Source organism: Neodiprion pinetum, chromosome 1 (assembly GCF_021155775.2).
Source record: "Neodiprion pinetum isolate iyNeoPine1 chromosome 1, iyNeoPine1.2, whole genome shotgun sequence".
Classification (NCBI taxonomy): Eukaryota; Metazoa; Arthropoda; class Insecta; order Hymenoptera; family Diprionidae; genus Neodiprion; species Neodiprion pinetum.
Window position 1 is genome coordinate 22,807,494 of NC_060232.1, and position 25,572 is coordinate 22,833,065.

A 25,572-nucleotide genomic window follows, 5' to 3' on the forward strand; every position below is an offset into this window, starting at 1 on the left:
TGCTCTTACTTTATGTTTCTTAAATATTGTTAGAAAGAGAGAGACTGATCGAAACTCACTGCTTATGTAACTGCATCTCCGGGTAGGATGAGAAATTTATCTTCATCTAATTTCACGATTATCTATTGCCACGATAATTTGATTATGTTAATCAAGCTTACGAATATCAATAATATCCTGCTTTGAAATTCCGTATTTTTTGGGTTTCATGTCATGATATATTGAGGATTCTCATAAATAATATCGAAAGGTAAGTTAGCAGTTATTGAGTCTGTCACAATTATTGACCTTTTTCGGTTGTATCTGTAGACCCTTAGTTCAAAATTAACGGAAAATAAATTTGCAGTGTCTGATCCTCTAGGAATTGATTTTAGCCATCGAGAAATTCACCGGTTGTGCCATCAATTGATAATTTTGTAAAATAAAAGGGTCAATAATTGGGTCTAAACCCATCAATAACTGGTACACTTACCTTATAAGCTAATACGCCAGTTTTCTACCTCAGTTAACACTGCAAAAATATTCAATGTTTGGGATTGTAAGTGAATTGAATTCAGGTGAGAATACTTCTTTTCAAATTGATTTATTATACATAATTTACAAATTATAACCTATTGAGCACACACAAAATAGACAATTTCGCAAATAAATACAAACATTACACGAATGATTGTTAACGGTTTTCTACAATCTAAGTGGCATGAAATGAATCCACACCAGCGGATGGCAATGGCACCCTGTTTAATGAGAATGAATTTGACTATGACTACGAACTATGTAATTCAAGATGATAGTTCTTAGTTTAGATAAATAAAACGCATAACGCTAGTGTTAATACAGTCCAGATACTTGAATTATATCTCAGGAACGAACGGAAAGTCGGGCCTTGCTGTTAGATTTTCACTTCTAAGGTTTCTGATTAGCGATGCAATTAGACTTAATTTACCATACATACGAAATTAGAATCCATAAACTAAACGTCGCGAGTTATGGCCCATAAATCTCAGTACAATCTGAATGCACATTGTTCAGTAAATTCTAATTTCATAGTTTCTGTATTTCTATACGAAAATAAATATAAATATACCTATGGAATAAGACTATACAAAGATTGCAACTACATTTTGAGTCTACAACGCAACAACCTCTCGAAATCCTACCTCCGAACTTATGGTATTTTTCTATTCCGTGCTTATGTGACAGGAATACAACCGATGGCAATCACCGCGGTCTTGTCCAGCCCTTGCAGCATTCATGTACCGCTGAAATCGTCGCCCTGAAGCACTTTCTCGGTTACCTTGTCTAAGTTCATCCGCTTCCCTGGAATGAGATAAAACAAAGTTCAATGCATCGCAATCTAGTTCTCAATTTTTATTTTGAACGTACTATCACCATGCAATTGTGTTAAAGATATAGATGTAATTAAATTCACAAGCCAAGGATCTTAAATATCTAATTATGATGTCACTGTTTTAACGTAATGAGCTATCATGTTACCAAACACAATGTCAAAAAATATGGTCCGATTTAAAGTCAATGTAATTCCAACAAATGTACCATAGCCAGGGAATTGAAAATTCCCGTACTTATTAAGTACAAATCAGGAGATTATGTCTGCCATAAAAAATGGAACGTAAGGATTACAATGAAATCAATTTTCACTCAAATCTGGTTAAATTCAACGATCTTTTTGGATATATACAAACTTTATTACAGATTGGGAGTGGCAGTGCGTGAAAAAAAACAAGCAAATGAAACGTAAGCAGGCTTGTTCAGAAAGTTGAAAAAATCGGTCATTCGCGTAGCGCCTGACTCGCGACCTTGCCGATTTCGGCGCACAAATTTACTTCCGGTTTTCATTGATTAGTATAATTATTCGTACCACGTGTTTCTAAGTAAACTTCATCGACTACCGCCTTTACTTTTCCGCAGCGTTGTAGACCGTGGCTACTATGTAGGCGTGACCGTAATTCGACAAGGATCCTCGGTTCTTTCACCGGTTTGGTCTGCAACGACCTAGTTGTACTCGTTGCTATCTATCTGAACGCGAACGCGGGGAAAGGCGTGGAAATGCGGCGAAATATTACAAATATTTTATCCTGCCCATGTTTACTAAAGGTGCGTGTTATCACGTGGCGCATCACCAATGTGCACGCTCAGGTGTACCGTCGACATTTCACAATCGTGACCCAAAAACCTTAAAAAATATAACCCGGTAGACAGTGCTCGGTAGAAGACCACTGTCAGTGACCCGATTGGCTCAATTTTGACTCGCCTTATTGACGCGCCTTTCGCCCGAGTTTAATTGATTCAAAGTTATTTGTTGACGATTCGGAACCACAACGTACAAACTCTACACCAATGAGCACAGTCACTACATTTCTGCCGAGAACGACTTCACATACCTTGACAACTCGTTCGACACAAGATTGCTGTGCGGTGTATACACCGCGGGATTTTTATACATGCTGCAAATCAACCGCTCGCGACAATCCTCTTCCAGAAACCTCAGCTGTTTGAAGATTTCGTCCAATCTCCCGACAATGGGACCGTAAAATTCGTCGTCATAGGCTCTGAGCTGACTCCTGGATGCATCGGATTGAGTATTCTTGGCATTGTCTTGCTGAGCTATTCTCTGCTGGGACGACTGCAGATTGTAGGTTGACTTTTGTGCGACTGTCACGGGATTCAAAGCAAGGGCATGTTGGAAATTCTGCGGGACTTGCGAGATTTGCTGATAGGGCTTGGCCACGTTTTGGGCCGGTTGATTTCCCAGCTGACCATTTTGCGTATAAATTGGAGACTTGGACGTCGGTTGCACGGAGTGAGGAATACGCTTAACGATGTCAACGGTCGGCGAGCTGTTCAACCAGGCATTAGCGCTGTCCGACTTTGAGGTGAATCCAGAATTCTTCGAAAATGTTGTTCCGGGTCTTATCTGCGAGCTGAACAAGTGATTCTGCTGCTGGTGTTGCTGCTGTGGATGGTAAGGGACCTTTGCCATACTCGGCTCAGTCACGGGTGCGGCTGCCCGAGTAAACCGGACCTCATCAAAGTACCCGTTGTAGGCTAAACCTTGAGCGTGATTCCCTATTGGACCCAAGTTTGAAACGGGCCCCCTTAGTCCGAGATTTTTGTTGAACTGGGTCATGCCTATGTTGCTCAAAGTGTGGCGTATATTTGGATTGGGATTCTCGTACGGCCCAACCGGCTTGTCGTACTTTATCTGAGGCCCGTACTTCTCGTATGAACCCGGCTGATTGGGAACCACAGTAACCGGTCTGGCGTTAGCCGCATATTGAGGCACCCCGTATGGGCCGAGTGCCGGCTGCACGCCGGCGTAAGGCTCTGGAGTCAAGACACCGGGATCCTCGTAAGAAGCGATTCCCCATTCCCTCAACTCTTCCATGTCTTTCCTGTACTGAATATGTGGCTGCGTGTAGTCGTAGCCGTCAAATTCCTCCTCTTCGTGATGGTGTGGATGGTGCTCGTGGTGGAAGGTTGGAACCGGTACCGGAACCGGGACGTGATGATGATGGTGGGCAATCTGGAAAATATCGAGAATAAGGTGTTTAATTGGCCGCGAAATTTTTTGGCTAATTTACAAAGTAGGGGTATTCTACTGAAAAGAAGGCGCAATTTCATGCGTGCGATTTACAGAAATTAACAACAAGTCTGCTGTAATATCCAAATGCCATTTTAGGTAATAATCGAGAATAAATTCTACCTGATGGTGATGATGATGATATTTGGTTCCGCCACTGTAATAGCTCGAACACAATTTGAAGACGTGGGCAAACGCCGGCACCAGGAAGAGCAGGACTTTGAGGAACAATTTCTTCGCAGTTCCCACACCAAATAGGAATGGAATAATGAAAAAGAACTTGATCTTGATGAGCTTGATGATCAGAAGTAGGGCCAGGAAGCTTGTTAGCAACTTGTTCTTGATGAATTTCTCTGAAAAGATAATAATATCACAAGATCAAGTAAGACCAGATTATAACAACGACTTACTAGTTTAATAAAATTCGTCTGATACACATGTGATATAATAAGAAGAGGTGTCAATGCTTACTTATTTTGTGAAAGAGTCGTCCTTGCTCAGTTATTGCTCTTTGTTTGAAGTCTACTCTTATTAGAGCTCCATCTTCATCGACCTCTTTAGGACTGATCTTTATCGATGTACCCTCGAAAAAGAAGTTTGGAAGTTGAAGCTCATAATTCTTCGTTGCTAAGAACTTGATTGTTTTGTCGTGGAGGGCGTTGGTAACTTCTTCGAGTGGAGACACAGGTTCAACATAATAATTTTCACCTGACTTTCTGGAAGTCTGTTTTCCAGTTGATGACTTTCCATCGGTCTCGTCAATATTATTGTATCCTTCATCATGATTTTTCTCGTTGTATTCGGCTAAATATTTGTGATAATCCAAGTTGTTTTTTGTCAAAGTAAAACCATCGAACACCGTGATATTGTCCCGGTCTGCAAATGTACTATCCAGATACGTATAGACATTCTTTTGTATGCACGAAAATGACGCTTTTTTCGCACAGTCTTTGAGAAGCCCTTGCCACAGGACGTTTCCAGTTTCGTTGGGATATAACCCCTTGATATTGAATATATTGACGTACGATTTTAATTTGGTGAAGTTGAATAATTGGCAGTGAGTCGAAGACACGAGAAGTAGTAACAAGATCGTTCTTTGGCACATTTTAAACCCGTACATTTTGGCTACGTTTCGTGTTTTTCTTTTATTACAGTCTCGAAGTGTACAATGTTGCAAACAAATTTCAACAACCGCGGCAACAATCCTACATTTTAAATCTCTGAGGCCAGAAAGTTACCAAACATAGTGTTAAAACGACCACTTAAAATTTAATTCATACTCTGTGAGTGAAGTATATTTTGCGCCTTAGAATTTCACTTAATCTCAATCAAAGAAGGAGAAAGTTGAAAAACGATACTATTGATATTTTTTTTATCAATAAACACCAGTAAATAGATCCCAAGCGAAAACGTGGTGTGAGATTACTTTCATCACTAGTTTGCACACTCGAGTTGTGCATTAATGGTGACAGAAATGAAAACAAAACGAAGACCATAAGCACACACGGTTGTAACCAACACTCCTCTTCAATCGAGATGCACGTGGGCTCGCGTGATCGGTGTACCGATTACAGATCACGTCTCTCACCGGTGGAGAGATGTGCATCGAGCGATCTCTCGTATCGAACTAAGCTCGGACTTCTGCCGTCTGCGGTTACAATTCACCTCTTCGTCAAGTGTGTCAGAGGCCCTCCTACTCCTCCAGACACCGCGGAAGGTCATTATCTTCGTCAGCGTTGTGTGTGCTCGGCTGGTGTCGAGATTCCGTCTTCATTGGAAGAGTGTAATCGAGACTTTGTTCTTCACCTTGACCTATGTGGGCCTTCAAGGTATCTACTCTACTTTTCGCTGAGGTTTGCGTAGCACAGCATTAGTCCAAATCAATTCGTGATAATTGGTCCAGCTTGGGGCTATTAAAATATGATCCAAATATGTTTCCAGATACTCCCAGCAACCCAATTAATCTAAAAACAATTCCTCGGGTTGAGTCAGAAGTTTGGTATTTAATCCATTATAACAGATGCTGCTTGGAGGCGATTTCTTCTCCAATATCCGAGTGAAAAATATATATCACGCGTCACCTGGCTACTGAACACATTCTCGGTGATTCAAATGCGTGGCACGTGATGTTGAGAGAATTTATATCTTCACGCTCTTTCATTTATCCTCATTGTTTCACGAACGATGAGAAAAGTCATAACCATGTAATTCCTACGAGAATTGTACAAGCTTGTGTTTAGACGTGCATTGTTCAACGTGGTTACAATTTTGAAAAAATATGTTCAAGACGATGTCTGATTACTTCCTTTGAAACGCTCATTACTTTGTTCAGGGTAAAATTCAAATTTTACAAATGCAGATGAAGAACTGACTGGTCAAAAATGCAACCGTCTCTCCAGCATCCATAAATCTGGTGCAAGCAATTGCATGACATAACTACGGAACATTTACACGCGTGACACAGCAGGTGAAAACGGTATTAGCAGTTGACACTTGTATCACGGAGCGTCTGAACATACCGGATACGTAGCCATGGACAAGAAATTAGTAATCGTTCCTCGAAGAAATAGCTGTAAAGATGAAACGGGATTGGATTAATTGAAATTTGGAAAAATTATAGCTAATTGCAAGCTCGAGAATCATATTTTTAAAAACAGATCAAATGACTTTCACCTAATCTTTATTGACCGTTGAATGCACTTTCCGGAGTGTATTAGATTCGTGGAAACGAAACTCAAAGCACAGAGCTAATCGATTCGGACTCAGAGTCGCTTCGCAGCGTGACCGCGATTGTCGAAAACCGTGGCCAATATTTCCGTTTCATATGTAAATTTTGAACCGGTTTTGCTCACATGTACGTCACATACAGGTAGGTAAGTATCAGCAGCCTTACGTGGCATAGATCCCGCCCAACGCAACTGTTGCAAATGCAAACATATTGTTCCCCTCCTGCAGGAAAAGTCTAGTCGCTAAACGGTGCGTGAATTATTCATGTGTTAATTCTATTTCTATTTGACCTACCCTCAATCAACGAGGACTTGTACAAATTTCTCGTGTCACATTACTTATCTTTAAACATAAACCGCGCAATTCATCATCGGTGCGGGCCACGTTTCTGCGTCAGACGCGACAGTGAAATTAGGGATTCCTAATGCCAATATATTTTCGTGACGGATCAACATGACAGGACTGAGCGAATGTCATTGGCCCACAATCCGCTGCATGTGACCCCAGTGTAGATATACCCATTCGTCAATTCCGGAGATACCATCAACGACAGAGTCACAAGAAAACTTCCGGTGGGATCGCGGTTCGTCCGGACCACTTAAGAACCCAGCTCACATTACTCAGCCGAAAGTCATACGCTGACACGCTAATTACGTTAATTTTAAAGAATTTCCATGAAACGATCGATCCAGTCTAACTAGTCGTCCTGAAGCAGGACTTGACGACGATGCGCACGTACCTTCCTGTCTATTATACGAGCGAACTGATGCAGGCAGTGATTATTCGTCCAACTGCCGAAGAAAGTGATCCAATTAAGGTTCGCGTTTCTGGACCACCGGTGTTCTCAACGTCGAGTCAGCCGTGGTGCAAAACCATTTTCTGAATTTGACCGGGCAATGCGAGGACCTGAGAAACGAGTAACTTTCTCCAGTTTTCAGCGGAGAGTTGTTCTTACCGGGGAATCTGCATCGCGCGCCTCTCGATCACTGGGTTAGCTAACGGTGGAATCACAAGGCTATGACTGTCTCCGACTGTGATCGAACATAAAAACGTAATCGCGATCTGCGGGTGACCAGACATAGGCTCGCTATATAGATATCTGCACCATCCACTGCTCGTCTAACGAGTGCTCGTATAAAATCGTTACAATTAATCGAACTTTATGTCAGTTACGAGGCACGGTTATCCGGGTCAAAGAGTGCGACTGGTTTGAGGACCAGATAGTGTTTAACTTTCTTGTGACGCGGTCAAGGTTGCGGACAGCTACGTGTTAAGTAATTTCCTTCCACAGATTTTGACTACCGGTATAGACGGATCACGAAAGAGCCACGTGTGTATTCTTCGGCCACAGGTGGAAGTGCCTGCTGCATTATTCGACGATAATCTCAAAATCTGAAAGACGTGTTTCCGTTTATATTATGCGAGAAATTTTTTTTCGGCCACTTAATATAAAGACTAACGGGATACGGCAAGAGTGACGCGATTAATATGAATATGCACTTAGTCTTAGAACTTTCTATCTTGCATAGTCGCTTGTGTTTAGATATCGTGTCGAATTGGAGATTTTAGACTAAAAATGATATGCGTGACCGTTTTAACTGCCTATTGAGCCGAGTGAGAAGTGACGGTAAATAAATCGAGACACAGGAAACAAAGATTTCAAATGCTTCCTAAATATGTACCATCTTCTGAGAAATTGAAGCTGCAAATCAAGATTGACCTGTCTTGAAGTAGTATGATTACTATTTAGAGATAAAAGTATGCATGATATAATTTGGAGCCAATGGTTATTTTTATTGCCTTGTACCAATGATGAAAGAGGGAAAACGTTAGGAAATGTATGATAAGATATTTTTGAATTTTTAAAAGAAGGTGTGCTATTACTTTTATCGAAATTTCTGAAAAAAGTTCCTTTGCTCCGTACTTCAAATAAAAATTGTAATTCTTCCGGTTCAAAACATCGTGTTGACATTCATTGTCAGAGATAAGGTGTATTGTGATATGAATTTGTTATAAGCATAATTTATTCATTTCAGGTGAATTGAAATTATGGCAGATTCAATGATATTGAAATTTATGTCAACGGTCAGTTCTTATTTTCGTATAACATATATTTATCATTTCCGATACATGAAAATGGACAATTGATACAATTGAGTGAAATAAGACTTGTATTTTTGGGTCGAAATCACCACACGTGAAATAGTGCAGACGTTCCTACAAAGATGTTGAGTATTTCATACGACCGTTTTGCTGTGCGTACGCATATGCGCACGTTAATTCGTCGGTCATTTTCCAGGTTAACGAGCGTCACCATAGTGAACAAATTACTTGAGGTCACGTGCAGTCGTAAAGATTTTAAACAGAAATTTTGGTGCACAAACCCGTGCACTCTGCAATGCCTTTTGTATTTTCCGCGGTGAGCGGACCGGTTTTCAATTATAAATACGAATCAGCCTAGTCGAGGATCGGACTGGGATAATACCAATAATCTTCTCGTAGCCATTCTGTTAAATTCAAACTTCAGCCGTCCGATACTCCTTTCTATTTTGTGAATAGTAATAGTGATCTTCGCATGTTGAACGCTTCTTAACATGGATGTGGGGAACCGGAATATCTTTTCTTTTCTCCTGCTTTACATCACGTAGCGATCAGTTTTTGCGCGCCTTTTAGTGAAGCAAAAGGTTTCACTTCGATATTGGGGATTTCCTAACACGTATTAGGCGTCCCGTGGATCAGCTATCGCAAGATCGAATTGAATTCTCACAATAAGTTCCAGGCCCTTCCGAAACAGGGTCATACCCACATAATCATATTGTCAAACTTTATAAGCCTTACTCATCTTATTAATCGAACTCTGGTATTTAACATGTATTCCTGTATTTCTCTCTCTGAGGTCTTTAAAGTATCTCTCTCAAAGAGAGAAAGAAAGAAGTCTCTAAATCCCTATCATTTCCAAACTTCATTCGCACACTTTGTTCGTGCGGTTGAAAAAACGAGAAGTTTTGTTAAGTTTACTAAGTTGAGTAATATAAGGGTGCAGAAAAAGTTTCTGAAAATAGAATCGGCAACATTTGTTGAATGCAAATACAATTTAGCACGGAAAGTAATCTATTTCTAATCAACGAGTTTTCCATTACACCGAATAATTATAGTTTAATTTTCTGAGTAAATAGGCGGGTAGAACAGGCGAATATATTTCATCGGGATATATTTTCTCGTTCGCTTTATTTTGGATTGTTCGGTAATGTACCGTCACTTGTTACTGATTTCCGAACCGGGTTCAGTCCGTCGCCACCAACGTCTCTGCCTAACGTCATACCGAGAGCTCTCACTGTGTTTCAGAAAGTTCAGCCAAGGACCGAGAGATCGCGTGGTAAATGTTCCAATTTTATACGCGGGACTGATGAACAACAGCGTCTTTTAATTATTGTTGTATTTCCAGTGTTAAAATTTTTTTCGCGCCAAAACGTCAATTCTACCGCATTATCGTGTTTTATCTGGTGAATGCGACGTCTACTAATTTAAAAATTAATCGATTAATGGACTATCTCGTTTCTTTTCTTTTTTTTTTTAACGGTGCATATGAAAGCAAAATTTCGTCAATTTCAGTATTTAATCTGAACAGTGGAAAAGATTTTTGATAATTCATAGTTTCATTAAAAATATTTTTCAATATTAGGTGAAAATATTCATTTATCTTTCACTTATTGTATCAAATAGGTATCTCACAATTATTAAGTAAGACAATGATGTAATAACTGATAATTGATCACATAAATTGATATTGTATTGCGTTGTTCATGCGAGTGAAAAATAAAAAACGATTGTGAAGAAAAATAATCGAGTCGGTCGATTAATCGATAAAAAATATCCAATGATTTTTTTCGGTCATTCTTAGCTGACAGACTGAATATCTGTTCTTCGCTTACCCATTGGCTGGATAATATTTTATTGATTTATTTTACTCGCTCATCGATTTGATGGCTGTGCTGTGGTTGCAGTCGATATCACTTTGTGAGGTCGAATCAATTTGGAAACTGATAGAATTTGGAGACTAAAAGAATTCATTGTTAACATGTGTTTAGACACGATCAACGTAAATAATATCTTACAATTTTGACCTGATGACTGATAGGGCAATTTGTTTAACCGAGAAAGCTTATTGTGAAGGTATTTTTTACAGATGGCAATTTGCATAGCTCATTGGTATGGATAATATCGTGCAATTATGCTACAGAATTTTACAGTTTGTGTTCAATCGAGGTATGACGGGCCATTCATGTTAACAATTCGACCAATTTTTACAGCTTGTTTCCATTTCATTATTTACTGTGGGTTATGTCACGTTGAGTGACAGCTGTGTAAACGTGCGGAAATCGATTCTGCCACAGCTAATTTTTCTCTCCAGCCAGTTACTTTGGAAATGGAGAATAATTAGCTGTCGCGGAATCAATTTCTGCATGTGTATAGGCACAGAGAATACCCTTAAATTAAGTTATACAGATGAAAATTTTTCATTTATTTTATCTACATTCATCCATCCATCTATTCATCTATAATTAAAAAGTAGATGGAGATGAAGTTTTTTTCAAGAAATGTTGCCAATCATTCGCCGACTTCGTGTCTGACATTTTATCCTGATTGGACCGGATTATCGACCTTGGTTATTTCCATCTCTGTTCGAAAACTATCAATCCGTCATTATGTGAATCACGCGAAGAAGTTTCTATGAACGTAATTTACGTGTGCTGGAGTTGGTAATTATAACGGACAAGAATTTGTCGAATTTTTTACTAATAATAATAAATTAATGATAAACATATATTGGACAATAATTTCAAAATCATGTGAAGAAGCTGATAGAAACATAAGTGATTTGTGCTGTCGGTTATTACCAGGTTTCAGATGAGTTCATATTTGTATACCGAATGACGATGAAATTTGTTTGCGTTGATCACATGACGATGTAAAATATATCATTCATGATGAATTGAGATGACATTGAGAAAAATAATGATCACGACGACGGTGAAAAAATAAATTGATAGCTTCAGAATAGATAAATAGTTTGATTTTAAAGTGTAGTTTGACAGTTTCAGGAGATGTAGTTCAATTGTTTGATTTGAAAGTGTTACTAGATATAATAGTATAGCATTTATCACTTCTGATAATTGGGGATCGACTGTATATTAACAATAATCAACTGTATATTAACAATATAATTAAGCGTAACGAGGTATGTCCGAAAACAATTCATCAGATATACAAGGACAAATATATTTTATTTTCAAAAATTGGAAATGAAATGAACAGATAAGAAAATTTGGTATAAAGACTAGAAAGTATTAATTCTTATAATGAAAAAGTGGAATTAGTAATTTTTAAAAAATTTTTTACAATAATAGGTGAGGATAGAAAAAAAATGAAGATGTTGAAATTTAGTCATCGGAGTATCAGACGCCATAACGTTTGATTCAAGCTATGATTTTTTGTATTGCTCCCTATTAGCTCTAAAATATCTGTCTGATTTTTTGCAAATTTTATTTAACCAATCACTTTCTAATTGTGAATAATTTAGTCATTCAAAATCCAGACATCAAATGGTAAGATGTTCGAAGACTAAATAATTCATAATTTGAAAAGAGTATTTAGTTTAAAAAACACGAAATCAACTATAAAAATGTTTTATAGCTAAAAAGAAACAACATGAAAAATAATTTGAAAAATCACAGACAAAATCAGAAATTATGATATCTAGGATGAATAAGGTGAATTGAAGTACAAATGACAGACTGTAAGAAATGTCATGTTACACAAACAGTTAATAAGTATTGAAATCATATGGGGCATTCCACGCCAATTCAACCTGGGTTTTACCCTTGATCTCTCAAATTTGGCGCGTGATTTTTTCTACGATTGTTCTCACTTTGAAAGGTACTCTGTATTTTTTTTCGACTCAATTTGAATTTTCGACAATTTTTAGAAACGATTTTATCGACGGACCAAAATTAAAAATTTGAAAAAATTCTGGAAGATACTGCGTCAAATATCACAAATTTTAAGCTTCGACCCGGAATGGGCCAATTTTTCCTTCTTACTGTTGTTAGGCTTTTTCCAAAAAAAAAGAAAACGTTAAAAAAATTAGAAGCGAAAGTCATTTTACTATGGATGGTTGTTGAAACATTTTTATATGTCACATGGGATTTTTGAAAAGTTTTTCAGATTTTTCGGAACCATTTTCCCATTTGTAATTTTTTTTATTGGCATAATTAAGAAGAAAAAAAAATGTTGAGAAGTGAATCACTTCTCCACCGGGACGCTTTCGAACAACATCTTGACGCGCGATAGAAGATAAGAACACAACTGAGGATGGCTGGCCATGCCCGGCCGAAACGTTTTGGTTTTTATAAATAAAAGTTGTTTCTACATCGACCTTCACACCCAAAAGTACCACTCTATCCTGTTCGCTACAAAGGTCAATAAAATTCCTTCAAATGTTACCAGAAAGTCTAGTATCTGTTACTATAATTCTTTCTCATTACGATCACTGTTACTATATTTTCTTGTAACTGTGGCGAAATTTTAATTCTTGTGCAATAATAAAGTGACGTAAAGCCTTACTTAATTAAAAAAGTACAGTAAACCGAAGAAACTGATTTTGCATTGCAATCACCAAAAAAGGATCGACAATAGCGCAAAATGGTTACGCGTACCTCGTTGTTCGTAATCCCAACAATATTCAAACCGTTTTTTTAACGATACCTGTTTTACTGAATTTTTCCAGTTGCTATGACAAATGAAATTTTTCTCAGTGTATACTAAAATACGCCCTCTAGAGATGGCTTCGGTGAAATTTCGAACAAAAATCGATTATTTAATTCTTACACGATTCAAAAAAGTCGTATGAAAAATACTTTCACGAATTTTTAGGTTATGGTATTAAATGTATTGAAAAATTGTTTTAACCTCCTGAGATGAAAATGTATGCACAAGGAACCTTTCGAAAAAGATTCTGCTCACCGATGCGAAAAATTCCTTACGCATACACCCTCATCGCATGAGATTGAAACTTTGTTCCATTACATATGATATCATAACCTAAAAAGTGGTGAAAGGATTTTTTTTATACGAGTTCCAGTATGTAACAGTTCAAACAGCCGGCCTGCTATTAGAATAAAAATGAGAAAAGTAATAAAATACAAGTAGTGTGCGTTGACGAACAAGTTTCGCCGGTTTCCATTTCTGCGAGAACACGCGGAAGCGTTAACATATATTTCGTACCTCGTGTTCCACGTTTTCAAACTTTTTACACATATCTAGTTTTACAATCGATATTCTTTCTTAAATAAAGACTAGTCACATTTTGTCTGAAATCATTAATAAGAACATATCAGTTTTAATACGTATATGTATAATTATAAAGGGAAAAAAACATCTACGACGATCAAATTTATGTAATGAAAACGTGGTACAACGGTCTGACAAAATTGTCACCAGAAAGTCAGCTTGCTTCGCTACCAAAGAACTCCAGCACCTCTTTCAATAATAACAAAAGAAGGTATAGGCTGGGTCAGAAAAAAAGGGAAATGAAACTGTTATTACGTTAAGAAAGACTAGTCACAAAAAATTGTCGATTAAAATTGAAAAGAACACTTATATATAATCATCCGTATTTCAATCACGTAAACGATGCTCTTGAAAATAATTGATATTTCCAATTTGATCTTAACAAATATATATACACCTCTGAGTCATTTATTTATTTAACATAAGAAAGGAAAATATACATAGTTGACTGAAAAAGAAGGAATTTCACTCTAACTAGAATTAAAACAAAATTTGATCAGGGTTACATCCATCGATTTCATGCCTAAATAATTTTATTTCTCGTTAGAACCCTATATCCTTAATAATAATAAGTTTTCTTTTTCTTCTCTTGTGTTAACGGAATATTTCTTCTGATAGATAACAACCGGTACAAGTCATGATTTTCAAAATTTCAATGAAGTCTCCCTCCAAATTCGTAAACAGAAATTATGAGACTTTTAGTAATAGAATTTTTGTCCTCTTTAATTAATCCGTGCATTCGAATTTATACGACCCGAAAGAATGAATATTCTGAAAACAAAGAATGACGTTCACACAGCTTATGCGATTAATCAAAACAATATTGTAAACATTCTTTTTGCTTACAGCGTACCTTACAAAAAACAGAATTTCGGAAACATAGTAGGCTATAATATTATAGGTTTTAGTGTGTGTATCACATACTAAGACGATATATTCCACAAAGATAAATAATATGAGCACATAAATAAATGAAAAAATAACTGAATAATCATGTAAATAAATAGGTGATACATGAACACATAATGAATTGCAACCATTGAAAACTGGGAATATCAGAAGCCGTAGGGTACAATATTTCCATCCTTCATGAGCCTTCCGTAAGCCTGATGATTCCGTGGGTACTCGTAGTTGATGTCGAACGAATCTTGACCGGGACGTTCCACTTGACCCGTTCCCACGGGATATTGCTGATTAGCCGTCCATCGTTTAGCAAGTTCAAATTTCTTCCACTCATCAGCGTACACAGGATTCGAAACGCTGTCCTCGAGCAAGGCATTGCGGGTGTTCTTGATGGGAGCAACGCGGTAGCTCGACCGCATGGTAATAAATTTGCTCTGTTGCAATGGATCCGTTATGGTTTTATTTTTTTCCGTTTTGCGAGACGTCGACTGACTTTCCAATGTCACCTCTGCTGAACCGTTACCAACGTCGGGCCTGTAGATGGGACTAACGATTTGATACACGGGAACTTGCACGTCGGTTCTTTGCGTCTTCTGGTGATTCGTGTTATCAGAATCTGGCTTATCGACCGTAGCTGCAGGTACGCCACTCGCTTTAGTGACTCCTGGTAGCTCTATTTGCGAATCGGAATTTGAGGTAGATGGATAGGCGTCGAGACTACGACCCCATCCTCCTGATCCACCGCTACCCCCACTATCCCAGCCTCCAGCTGGTGCTCCATAGCCACTCGACGGTGGAGGGGCACCATAACTGTCCATCGGAGCTGCGCCGCCGCCGCTGCCACCCGCGGATTTTGTTAGTAGAACGATCTCCTTTAGCGGGGCGCTGCCTCCTGGGAGAAAGTAAACAATGAATTAAAGAGAACTGTTTCATCGAATGTCGGTAAGGTGGTTGTTCTTGAAGCCGTGAAAGGCAGTTCGAGGACAGTATTTATATACAGCCATCGCTGAGGTAGGAGAATGCGGTGAGCATTGACAATGTCAAGGGACGGCGGGCAGTTGTGCCGATAAAAAACTAATTATATAGCTTGGTAACTGAATATCGAGGGACAGTAGGTCACTGGGTTAACAAAGATTTAATTATGTGACTTTGCCGAAGGACTCAAATCGCTTCACAGTTATTCATATTTTACTTATGCACATAATGTGCGTTAGGATTATCTTGAATTTCGTCGAACCTAATCAGTTTGACGAAGATGACAAACCGGGTTTCCGCTGGCAGTGAATTATTGTCTGATCATGTGACATGACACTTGCGGGAAGTGAAAACAACGTGACATTAAATTTTCGTTTTTTTAGTAAGCTTACCACCTCCACCTCCCCCTCCTCCTCCCTGCCATGGACCACCACCGCTGCCCCCACCAGCGCCGCCCTTTTTCAAGTCCATCAGCTTCTGAATTAGCATCCATTTTGAAATCATCAATGACATTCCAGCCATCATCATACTTTTCATTGCCGTCATACCCATCATCCCTGTACGATATGAATTGTTATACTTTGGTTCAAATTGAAGATTGATAATGTCATTGAAGAGCTAAATTCATACCCATCATTTTCATCTTCATCATCATCAGCATCATCATCATCATCTTCTTGCATTTACCACCGCCACCCTTACCCCCTTTGCCAGCTTTTCCTCGACCTGGTCGCGTGAAGTCAATAATATTTTTGGATATTTGAGTAGCGTACAACACCCAGCACGTGACATTTCAAAAAAGTAATCGTACAATAAGTTATACACGTCTTTAATCATCCTTACGCGATTTTTCATTTACTAAAACCTAATTAGTTCCCTTCATGACTAGTATGTACTATATGTGTCAGCTGTAGTTTACGTACCTTCGACCAAACCAGTCTCATCGAACATCACATCAATCTGGTTTTTCTTCTTATTTCCCTGGATGCTCGGTAGATTGATCCGTAAGGCAAAGACGTCAAAAAAAGAATCGATATCCTGGCTAATAACGTCACTCATCTCATGGTTGAGATCGAACGATCTGCTCTCCCCAATTTCTTCCGCAACCTCCTTAGTTCGAACAAGTTTTACCCAATTCCCAAGCAACGTGATCTCCTTCAGACGTCGAATTTGGTCCAAGAAGTTATGAAATCTCTGCTGAACACAATTCAAAGATAGGTCCAAAACGCAGATACCGATATCTTTGGCGGGAAAGCTGGGAAAATCGTCCTCTCGATCGGTATGATTGCGAAACGGAACGATTTTCAGGTCCAGCTTGATGCCGTTCTTCTGGTATTTGAATATCGGTCTTTCCGTGGGTACCGGTGAATCATAGGGTTCAATATCTGGCTCATAATCCAACGATTGTATTTCGTTTCCCGTAATTCGGCCAAACACAACACCGTCAACGAAGAAAAGACACGCGGTAAGGAAGAGAATTTTCATGTTGTTTTCCGGTGACTTGCGGGCGACTGGAGCTGCTTCAATGTCACCGTGTCACTAGCGATCTTTACGTATTTCATGACCATTTATATACAATGGGATTTATGTCATTCGGGCATCCTCCTTGATTTTTTCCCTCGTTATTGTCACGATTGTCATTTGCTTCCTCTAAGTGAGCCGTACTTCGTACAAACGGGCAACGGTTTCGTGCGCAGTTAGCGTTGGTGGTTACTAAATTATATGACCTTGCAAAAACATTGCGTACAACGGCGCCGCTATGGTTAATATATTATTAAACGTCATTCGCCTAGAACGATTCGCGCACAATAGCAGGCTAGCATGTCATCAGCCCATGATACCGCATTGTAGTTGTTTCCGTGAGAGTATTCTCGTAAGTTCGCCAAATAGGAAAGAATAGATGAGGATTTTATTAGTAAAATAGTGTACAAAAATGAATTATCGTAACAAAACTATTCATATGTATTTATAACATGGTGATAACGATCACAAATCTATACAACAATTATTATTACCGTAGGCAGAGAGTCCTCTGTAATAAATAACACTACAATTATACATAAATAACGGGGTATCTTAAACTATTTTTGGTCATTGAGCATTCTTTTCGCAATTAGTTCTGAATCGATCGACGATCCCTGACATTTCCGTACTTCAACACGGCGTCCTGCAGGGAATCATGAACGGTATCGAGAGAGCGTCCGTATCCGGAGTGTCCGTAACCATGGCCATGGTGTTCCTCAGAGCTGTGAGTATGTGCTGACGAATATACGGGCTTGCTAACGATTTCGTATGTCGTCTTCTTCTCGCCACCGCCAGCAAGTGATTTGAGACCAACGATTGCTGACAGCATAAGTGCCATGAGACCCGTCATCAAGGCCTTACCAGCGAGCAGAGCCAGAGCGCCGAATCCAACCGCACCAAGGGTTCCCTTCATCATGAGAAGACCGGCCATCAGGCCGCCCATGCCACCCTTGTCCTTTTTACGACCTGCAATAGAAAAATGATACCGTTGAAATCAGTTGCGAACAGTGGAAGGCGATTCATGAACATGACTGTGTTTGCAACTCATACCTGTTTCTACGTTCTGATTTCCGCCGAAGCCCAGCTGACTAAGAGCCTCTTCATTAAAACTGCGAGCAGCTTCGAAGGTCCTGGGGTCGAATAGTTTGATCGAGATCGCATGACTGTTGAGGTAGCTTCCGACCTTGTGAACTAGAAACGCGTCAAGTCTCTTGTCGACGTCATTCGGAAAGTCCCTTGCAAGATTTGCGACGACTTCCGAGGCCGGAACATCCTTGGAATTAGTCTCTTTGACCAGAGAGACCCCTGGAAGTATTCCAAGGTCCTTGGTCTCTGATAACTTGTCCACGAAAGATACCACGTCCAGTTTCAAGCACGTTGCACTGTAGGATTTGTTGCAGTCCTTGTTCAGGGAGGAAGATAGGGTTTCCGGAGATTCCTCGACCGATTGTCTGGCCGTACGCTGCTCAATTTCCGCGTACGAAGCACCAAGGAGTGCCAGGAGCGAAACCACAACTAACCACTTCATCGTGAGAACTCGATATATTTACTATTAATGATATCACCGGATTGGGATCGGTATTGAATGATGAATGGTTATGATCGGATGAGATGCGTAGAGAGCACTGAATATACAGCCGAGTACTTGCCAGTATATATAGCAAGACTGACTGTCTTTTTTCTCGCTTTTGTCCGTTCATACATTCTCTAGAGCAGAGCACCACTCTTGCAACTCTCTTCTTAGCCACGCCGTACCGAGGCGTAGGACGCGATAGTGGGGCGTCAAATAGAGCGGAGAATTCAAATCTGAGTCAAAATTACAAAAAACGTGACGCGTAAAAAGAAAATGAAAACAAACGAAACAAAGAGAACTCTTTCAAGTGCTCGAACAAGTATTGTCTGATTCGAAACAGGCGCTGCAGCCTTCCACAAGCGGATTCCCTTCAATTGCGCCTTTGACGATACCAGGCAAGCTAAGTCGGCGATGCCAAGTGAAAGAGGAAACTATGGCCCGTTGCCCATGTGATTCGAGACGCGTTGACGATGAAACGCATTCCATAATTAATTAGTGCAAAAGCAATGTCCGCATTTCCGTGAAACACAAGCATAAATTTATTGCTTTCTTGTTTTGCCTCCCTGTAAATCGTAACGGGATACGATACCGAGAATTTTCTTTCGTCCTTTTTTGAATTATGAATGATGAAACCGGGCATTGAAAATAGCATCGTCGCTTTGGAAGGTGTCGAATAAAAAGTAGGAATAGCGACGAATAGCGACAAAACTTTTGACGGGTGACTTGCCATACGAATAACATAGCGCGCTGCCAACTAACAGGCTGTAGCGATACTCTCATTGTCAAGGTTTAGTGAAATCGGTAACAATAAGGTGACTGTTCCAATTTTCTCCTAATTCCACATTTTTCCACTGACCGAAATACTGTTTCATTTGCGTCCAATCTCTTGGTCCACAACTCACTTTCTTACAAGTTCGGAAAAGGCTAATAATGATCCGGTCCACGCATATCTGCACGGTTGTAATTGCTGATATTGACATATGACCAAGTCTATCGTACAATGAGAAGAACACAGAAGAGCAAGGAATGAGATCACGTGGAGAAAGACATTCCGAAATTATCTTACTTCCTCTCACTGCTTCAGACATGTTTAACGGCGATCGAGTTTTTGTGCAAATTACTGCGCAAGGCAAGCGTCTCTCTATTTTTCAATCTTAGTTTATTCGCTATCGCGAAACGTTAAGAATATGTTAAGCACGATAATAGCGGGAAAGTGTGATAAATTGCGAAATATATTGTCTGGGTTGGAAAAGTGCTCATGGGAGACAGATGAGGGGAGTATATGACCCTAATGATACTTGAAATTAACCCAGTTTCCGTGGAAGCCCTCTCTTGTGTATTTTGGCTGATCATCGAACCGTTGCGAGCGAGAAAGTGTCCGATTTCCACGCAAACAGAGAAGTGCAATAGTTGTACAGCTCAGCAGTCTTCCTTGTTCCTCGGTCCTGTTTCCTTGACCACCTATTTCTGAACGCTATGTTCTTTTTGCGATCATTCTTATTTCGTCAATAAACGCAACTGGGTACTTACACTACTTACAATTGATCTAGTTGCACATAGATATGTATATCAAGGCTTGGCCTTCACCGTCTCGCATGGTCAGTGACAGTAGCTGCAAAGGCAGCCACTGGCTCGCCGGCCCCGTCAGGCCGTCGGGCCCCTTCAAGTGAAGGGTAACGCAACCGTCTCATCGGACTCTCTTTGCGCTCATATTTCTCGCAACAACTGGGCCGATCTGTCTTTCGATTCAAGAGACTCTCAGTCCTTCCCATGGCCCTGTTGTTCGTCGTAAAACTAACTTTCAGATAAAACCTAATTGGGAACTGCCGCGACTCTGATCACCTTAGTTTCTATGTTCACTCGAAACGCTTTGTGCGGAACCCCACCTGATCTCTTCTGTAGTCAGTCAATTTTACAAAACAGCGATTGTCTCGTTACGAGACTAGTGGGAAGATATCGACATAAATTTATTTCCAAGTTAATCAACAGGAATATCATGAGCAAACTCCAATTAATTCTAAAAAAGCATATGGATTCTTTACTCCGGCAAAACGATGTCTGTAAAACAAATAGATATTTAGGTATTGTAAAACATGCTTGCATTCGTTTATCAACGACGACTCAGCATTGTTATGTCGATCAAAAACTTGTAGGCAGTAAAACGTTGCAATTGTTATTTCCTTGGTACCTAACCTCCGGCGATTTTATTGAATTTCGTTGCTTTAGAAAAATACAGTCACTAACTAACTTTGGTGATGTCAGTGTGTTATTTTTGCATCTATTTGATGTACTCACACTGTTTAGGGACGACATGACACAACGCGAGCAGTTTCAAGATCAATTATAAGCGCTTAATGAACACTAGCATGTCGGTGAGAGCAGCTCTCTATCATCAACGGAAGTTGAACCTACCCTCTCCAAGTGAATTAAACTCGCAGAAGCGTGAAGTTATAGTTTTTGAACGAAGCACACGCGAGCCATGCAATAACCGCTCTATTTACCGGTAATTCAGCTTTTCCTGCTAATTAATCAGCGATTCAAATTGTTGGCACGAGTCCGCGTGCTAAATTTCCAACGCTGACAATCTGAATCTATCTTAAGAAAGCCCGTTTTCCCGACAGAGATTCGTTCTAGAGATTCGGTGGGGCAGAAACTAGCGTCGTTTCTTCGGCGATCAGTAATCTCATTCTTGAACCGCTAATTCCGCAGAAACAAGATACGTGAGCATAGAAGATCGGGAGCACGCGAGCTTATGTTTCCAGGATGCATATCTAGTGCAATTCCAAGGTCAATCTGAGAGATGAAACCGAGACTACAACGGACCGTGTAATCAACCACATATAATAAAATTGTATTCCTGTATTGTGACATTGATGCTGGATAAGTTTTTTCAAATTTCAAGTCTGCTGCAATCAGTGCTGCATACGATTGCGGACAGTGTTGACTCCTGATTGATTCAGAAAGTAAATTGCTATTTGAATCCGTGATGACTGATAATAATTTTATGAGAGAATGTAACAGCCGGTGCACCTTGCTTATTTGAAGATGGTTATTTATAGCTAAAGCACCATTGATGGATGAAGTTCGTTATCAATCATTAAAACTAAAATGAATTGACTGTATTAGCTCGATAAATTACACCTTTCAGTCCGTCAATAGCGGAAGGACATGCATGCTGTCATTCAGTCTCATGAAAAATCTTGCAACGTGCAATGCCAATTATATAGCAATGCATCTCAAATGGTCGCTGGTTGATTACGCTAATTTTTGGTACTTATGGAAATATGTAGCATTGTGAATTTAGATCCAGACTTTATGAAAATTGTCTGAGTTTATCGATCATCGGCAATTAATGATAATTGCCTGGATATAAAAAGACTGTCAGCCAATAGCAGAATTCCTAGAGTACGGCACAATTCGTCTGATTGATCGCTTTCAATTCTTAGGATTTGGCACACTTGAGAAAAAAAATCACGATTGCATAAATCGAGAAATTGTGGAAGCCTAGTTGCTTTGCTGAGAATTGGTCACCTCTTCATTTCTGTAAAATTTCCGTCAATTTGTGGTAATCGAGCAATTAAATTAGGTTTCAGTAATCTGAATTTATGTTCTTACAGCTATTACTCTTTTTTCTACTTAACTTGAGGCGGGGTGGTAGAAGGCTGAAAAATAAATTTTTTAATCATTTTAAAATGTGACTGAAATCGAAAATTTTGCTTTTTATTAGGTTAACTTCTGTGTCATTGCCATGAAAATATATTTCTGCCAAACGTGAAACACAAACTGGAAAATTTTCCCCTCGGCTAAAATCTCTTCGAATAACATCTCTCCTTCCTAAAATCTCCCTGGAAGATTATCCCTGGCTGAAATCTCCAGGATATTGAATAGTAAATTAACTAACATACATAAATTAGACTAATATATATACTTAGTGTACGAAAAACCTGATGAAATCTGAAATAAATGAATAAATTAAAATGAATGTCCGGGGAAATTCTATGTTGCCGGGCATCATGTCTGGGGGAATTTCCGAGCGGGGCAATTATTACTGGGGGGGGGGGGGGGGGGGATTCATTCGCTTGGATATTGTCCGGGAAATTCGTCCAGGGAGAATCAATCCAGTGGTGTTCAGTCCTAGAACCCCATATTAGATATACAATCGTAATTTTAAATTTAATGGGGGACTTCGGTGAAATTTTTGCCAAAAATAATTTTTTATTTATCAACTTATTTAAAAAAGACGTATAAGAAAATCTGTGATCCAATTTTTAACTTGTGGTAGTATAGGCTTTGAAAAAAAATTGTAAGCCTCCTGCGGTAAAACTGAGGTTCTACCTACCGCTGTCAAAAATTCCTTGCGTATACACTTTCACTGCAAAGGAATAAAAATTTTGTTCAAAGTCTGTTCTGCCAGAGTCTCAAAATTGTCGTAAAGCTTATCTGATACGACAATTTTCAACCGATAATTAAAGTTTCACCAAAGCCTCCTCTTAAGACAATAAAATTTTTTCAACAGAGCCTCAGTAATTAGTTTTACTTACGTGCATGGTGGTAATTGCATGGTACGGCGTGTTTTCATGGTAAAAATTGCGGCAATGATGGCCTTATGTACCCAGAAACAGCATATTCCTGTAGGATAAAAATGTTTCCAGATAGTTACCTGCAATAAAGGACATAAATTATTTTTAATTCAATAGAATGTCTGCACATTGATCAATACGTAGACATTTGAATCAAACAGAATATTTCGCGAATTTATTAATTATTTAGCTTATACAATGGGAATTGGAACAATTTCAAAAGTGTATTTATCATTCTACGCTGAGTGGCCTGGGAGGTAAGTATTTTCGCAAGACGTTAGTACAAATTAATACCAGACAAGTCGTGTTTTATGGACAATATATTTACAACAACAATGAGCTCGAGTCCTGGTGAAAAATTATAAAATAGTTTAGAAACTCATTAGAAATTGTTTTCCACGAAAGAACTTCAATTCAAAGCCCAAAGAAATTAGTTACAGTAATCAAAACGGTCATTAGAATTCTTCAAAAGCCGCTTATTATCGTGTGATGCTGACAAGTAGGTAGGCGTGCTTAGTCGACCGTGAGACAAGCAGATATCACGTGCTCACAGTGAGAATGCTGAAGTTACTGAACACAAAATGCAGGATTCTTGATGAAAAATACGGTATTGTCCCTAATTTTTATCTATCAATTCATATAAATGTGTCTAGAACAAATCTTTTTGGTTGCTTTACGACGTCTCAAAACAACGTTTAGAACACCTGCTCAAGTATGTCATTTGGCCTATCAATTTAAATTTTAGTTTCTTATCTCTTGGGCCATATGACGCGTATAAACAGACATGTGCAATCGGTATGTCATGGAATTCGTCAGATAGCGGGTACAATTTATGTCAAACTCTCAGAAGCTAGAATAAGTTGCACATAAATACAGAATTTGTACGGAGGCGGAGTGTATGAAAAACTGCTAGTATATTGGCGATAACCAAAAACCGTTTGAGATTCATGAGCTCTACGTTTTGACAAATTGTTTCATAGAAAGATTAGAAAGTGAATAAATTTGCTGAGTAATTTATAAATCAAAGCAGTCAGGCACATCTTTCGTGAATCAAAAAAAAAAAAAAACGGGGAAACGCAGGCAACGTATTACAAAAATTGTATGTTAGATTAACGAATTCTCAATGACTTAAGAAACCATTTTGAAAAGAATTATGATTGAGTGAGTAAAATAACCACCGTTTTATGAGAAGCCACCACGTCATTCGCTGCGGTACTTCAGATATCATTGTAACTATAGTATATTAACCGGTATAGCGATTGTGGATCTTCTCCGAGAAATTTGTGTTTGGCCGCTACCTTCAGATCGTAAAAGAGAAACGCTTGCTGCATCGGCAAGACCTGCAGAGGATCGAAATGTTCGGTAAGTTACCGACATCTGGTTAAAAAACTGATCACGAAAACAAGTTCGCCACAGTTGTTCTTTTAAATTCGATTTCAGCAGCCTACGGCTTGGAGGTAAAAAGAATGCAACTTCATAGTGATATGATACTAAGATCAGTAAGTATAGGCAATCTCTCGATCTAGTTTAAAGTGCGTACGACGGTACCGGAACATGAACCAGTAACAACGGTCATTTTTAAACCTCCATGAATACCCTACATATTCTCATCCCACAACATAAGGCTCCGATCATAATTTCATATGTAGGTCATCGGATTATACGGCTCTTTCCAATTTGTGGAGGATACGGTTGAAGTGAACTTGGATTCTTATGTGTTGCGGTATGGCATTCCTCGCTTCAAAGTGACTTAAGAGTAGGTATTTTACAATGTAGACCAAGTATAAGGTCACTGAACACCAAGATCAGGCATTGATTGTGATTTTCACACTTGATTATCATGATGAAATCCCACTTCTCTCTACGTTCTTAACAGATTCATTCGTATTAACGATATTTCTAGACTTGCTGATATCTGAAAGGGATAGCAATCATGATTTTAGATGTCTTACAATTATTATTGGGACATGACGATGACTGCTGGTAATACATTTAACACAGCTGAATCTGTTTGTAATACCAATAACGAAGAGGTGCAAATTTATTTGTGAATTTTTTCTTTCGTTCTTTACCAAACTAACGGCTAATAGTACCGCAATTTTACGCTGCGAGTTGTAAGCATATTTTCTTACTTTCAACGACTCAATTACCACTTAGATTCACTTTCTGTAAGTGTTCCAAATTTCAAAGTTAGTGTGATATGTAACTAGCTGTACATGTTTCTTTGCTAGCCGACAAGTTTCTTTTTCAATGTAAAGACAGCGTCAAATCCGGTAAGTGTATTTCTTAAATCCTAATTTGCATATTATTGCACAGTCACGTACACATATTTTTAA

General features: G+C 39.0%; 3 protein-coding genes across 3 annotated transcripts; all 3 read right to left on the minus strand.

The window, feature by feature from the left end:
- Positions 1-567: 567 nt before the first annotated feature.
- Positions 568-5,254, minus strand: Osi17 (DUF1676 domain-containing protein Osi17). Its single transcript, XM_046630125.2, has 4 exons — positions 4,076-5,254; positions 3,728-3,957; positions 2,406-3,547; positions 568-1,320 (listed from the first exon to the last, which is right to left on the minus strand). The coding sequence occupies exons 1-4, from the start codon at positions 4,722-4,724 to the stop codon at positions 1,182-1,184; spliced, it is 2,160 nt and encodes a 719-aa protein (XP_046486081.1). The 5' UTR covers positions 4,725-5,254; the 3' UTR covers positions 568-1,181.
- An 8,827-nt stretch (positions 5,255-14,081) lies between these two features.
- LOC124221731 (uncharacterized) lies at positions 14,082-17,116 on the minus strand. Its single transcript, XM_046631984.2, has 4 exons — positions 16,483-17,116; positions 16,190-16,285; positions 15,952-16,116; positions 14,082-15,476 (listed from the first exon to the last, which is right to left on the minus strand). Exons 1-4 carry the CDS (start codon positions 17,042-17,044, stop codon positions 14,737-14,739), a joined length of 1,563 nt encoding a protein of 520 aa, XP_046487940.1. The 5' UTR covers positions 17,045-17,116; the 3' UTR covers positions 14,082-14,736.
- A 381-nt stretch (positions 17,117-17,497) lies between these two features.
- On the minus strand, positions 17,498-18,702 carry Osi16 (DUF1676 domain-containing protein Osi16). The gene is made up of 2 exons (XM_046631978.2): positions 18,134-18,702; positions 17,498-18,049 (listed from the first exon to the last, which is right to left on the minus strand). Exons 1-2 carry the CDS (start codon positions 18,609-18,611, stop codon positions 17,673-17,675), a joined length of 855 nt encoding a protein of 284 aa, XP_046487934.1. The 5' UTR covers positions 18,612-18,702; the 3' UTR covers positions 17,498-17,672.
- Between the last annotated feature and the right edge of the window lie 6,870 nt (positions 18,703-25,572).

Excerpts from the sequence above, each read along its gene's own strand:
- Osi17 (XM_046630125.2), bottom strand. The coding sequence starts at position 4,724 with ATGTACGGGTTTAAAATGTGCCAAAGAACGATCTTGTTACTACTTCTC. Across the intron at positions 3,958-4,075 it reads ACGACTCTTTCACAAAATAA|AGAAATTCATCAAGAACAAG; the intron begins GTAAGCATTGAC and ends TTATCTTTTCAG. Across the intron at positions 3,548-3,727 it reads ATCATCATCATCACCATCAG|ATTGCCCACCATCATCATCA; the intron begins GTAGAATTTATT and ends GATATTTTCCAG.
- LOC124221731 (XM_046631984.2), bottom strand. The coding sequence starts at position 17,044 with ATGAAAATTCTCTTCCTTACCGCGTGTCTTTTCTTCGTTGACGGTGTT. Across the intron at positions 16,117-16,189 it reads GATGAAGATGAAAATGATGG|GGATGATGGGTATGACGGCA; the intron begins GTATGAATTTAG and ends CATATCGTACAG. Across the intron at positions 15,477-15,951 it reads AGGAGGGGGAGGTGGAGGTG|GAGGCAGCGCCCCGCTAAAG; the intron begins GTAAGCTTACTA and ends ACTTTCTCCCAG.
- Osi16 (XM_046631978.2), bottom strand. The coding sequence starts at position 18,611 with ATGAAGTGGTTAGTTGTGGTTTCGCTCCTGGCACTCCTTGGTGCTTCG. Across the intron at positions 18,050-18,133 it reads AAATCAGAACGTAGAAACAG|GTCGTAAAAAGGACAAGGGT; the intron begins GTATGAGTTGCA and ends TTTCTATTGCAG.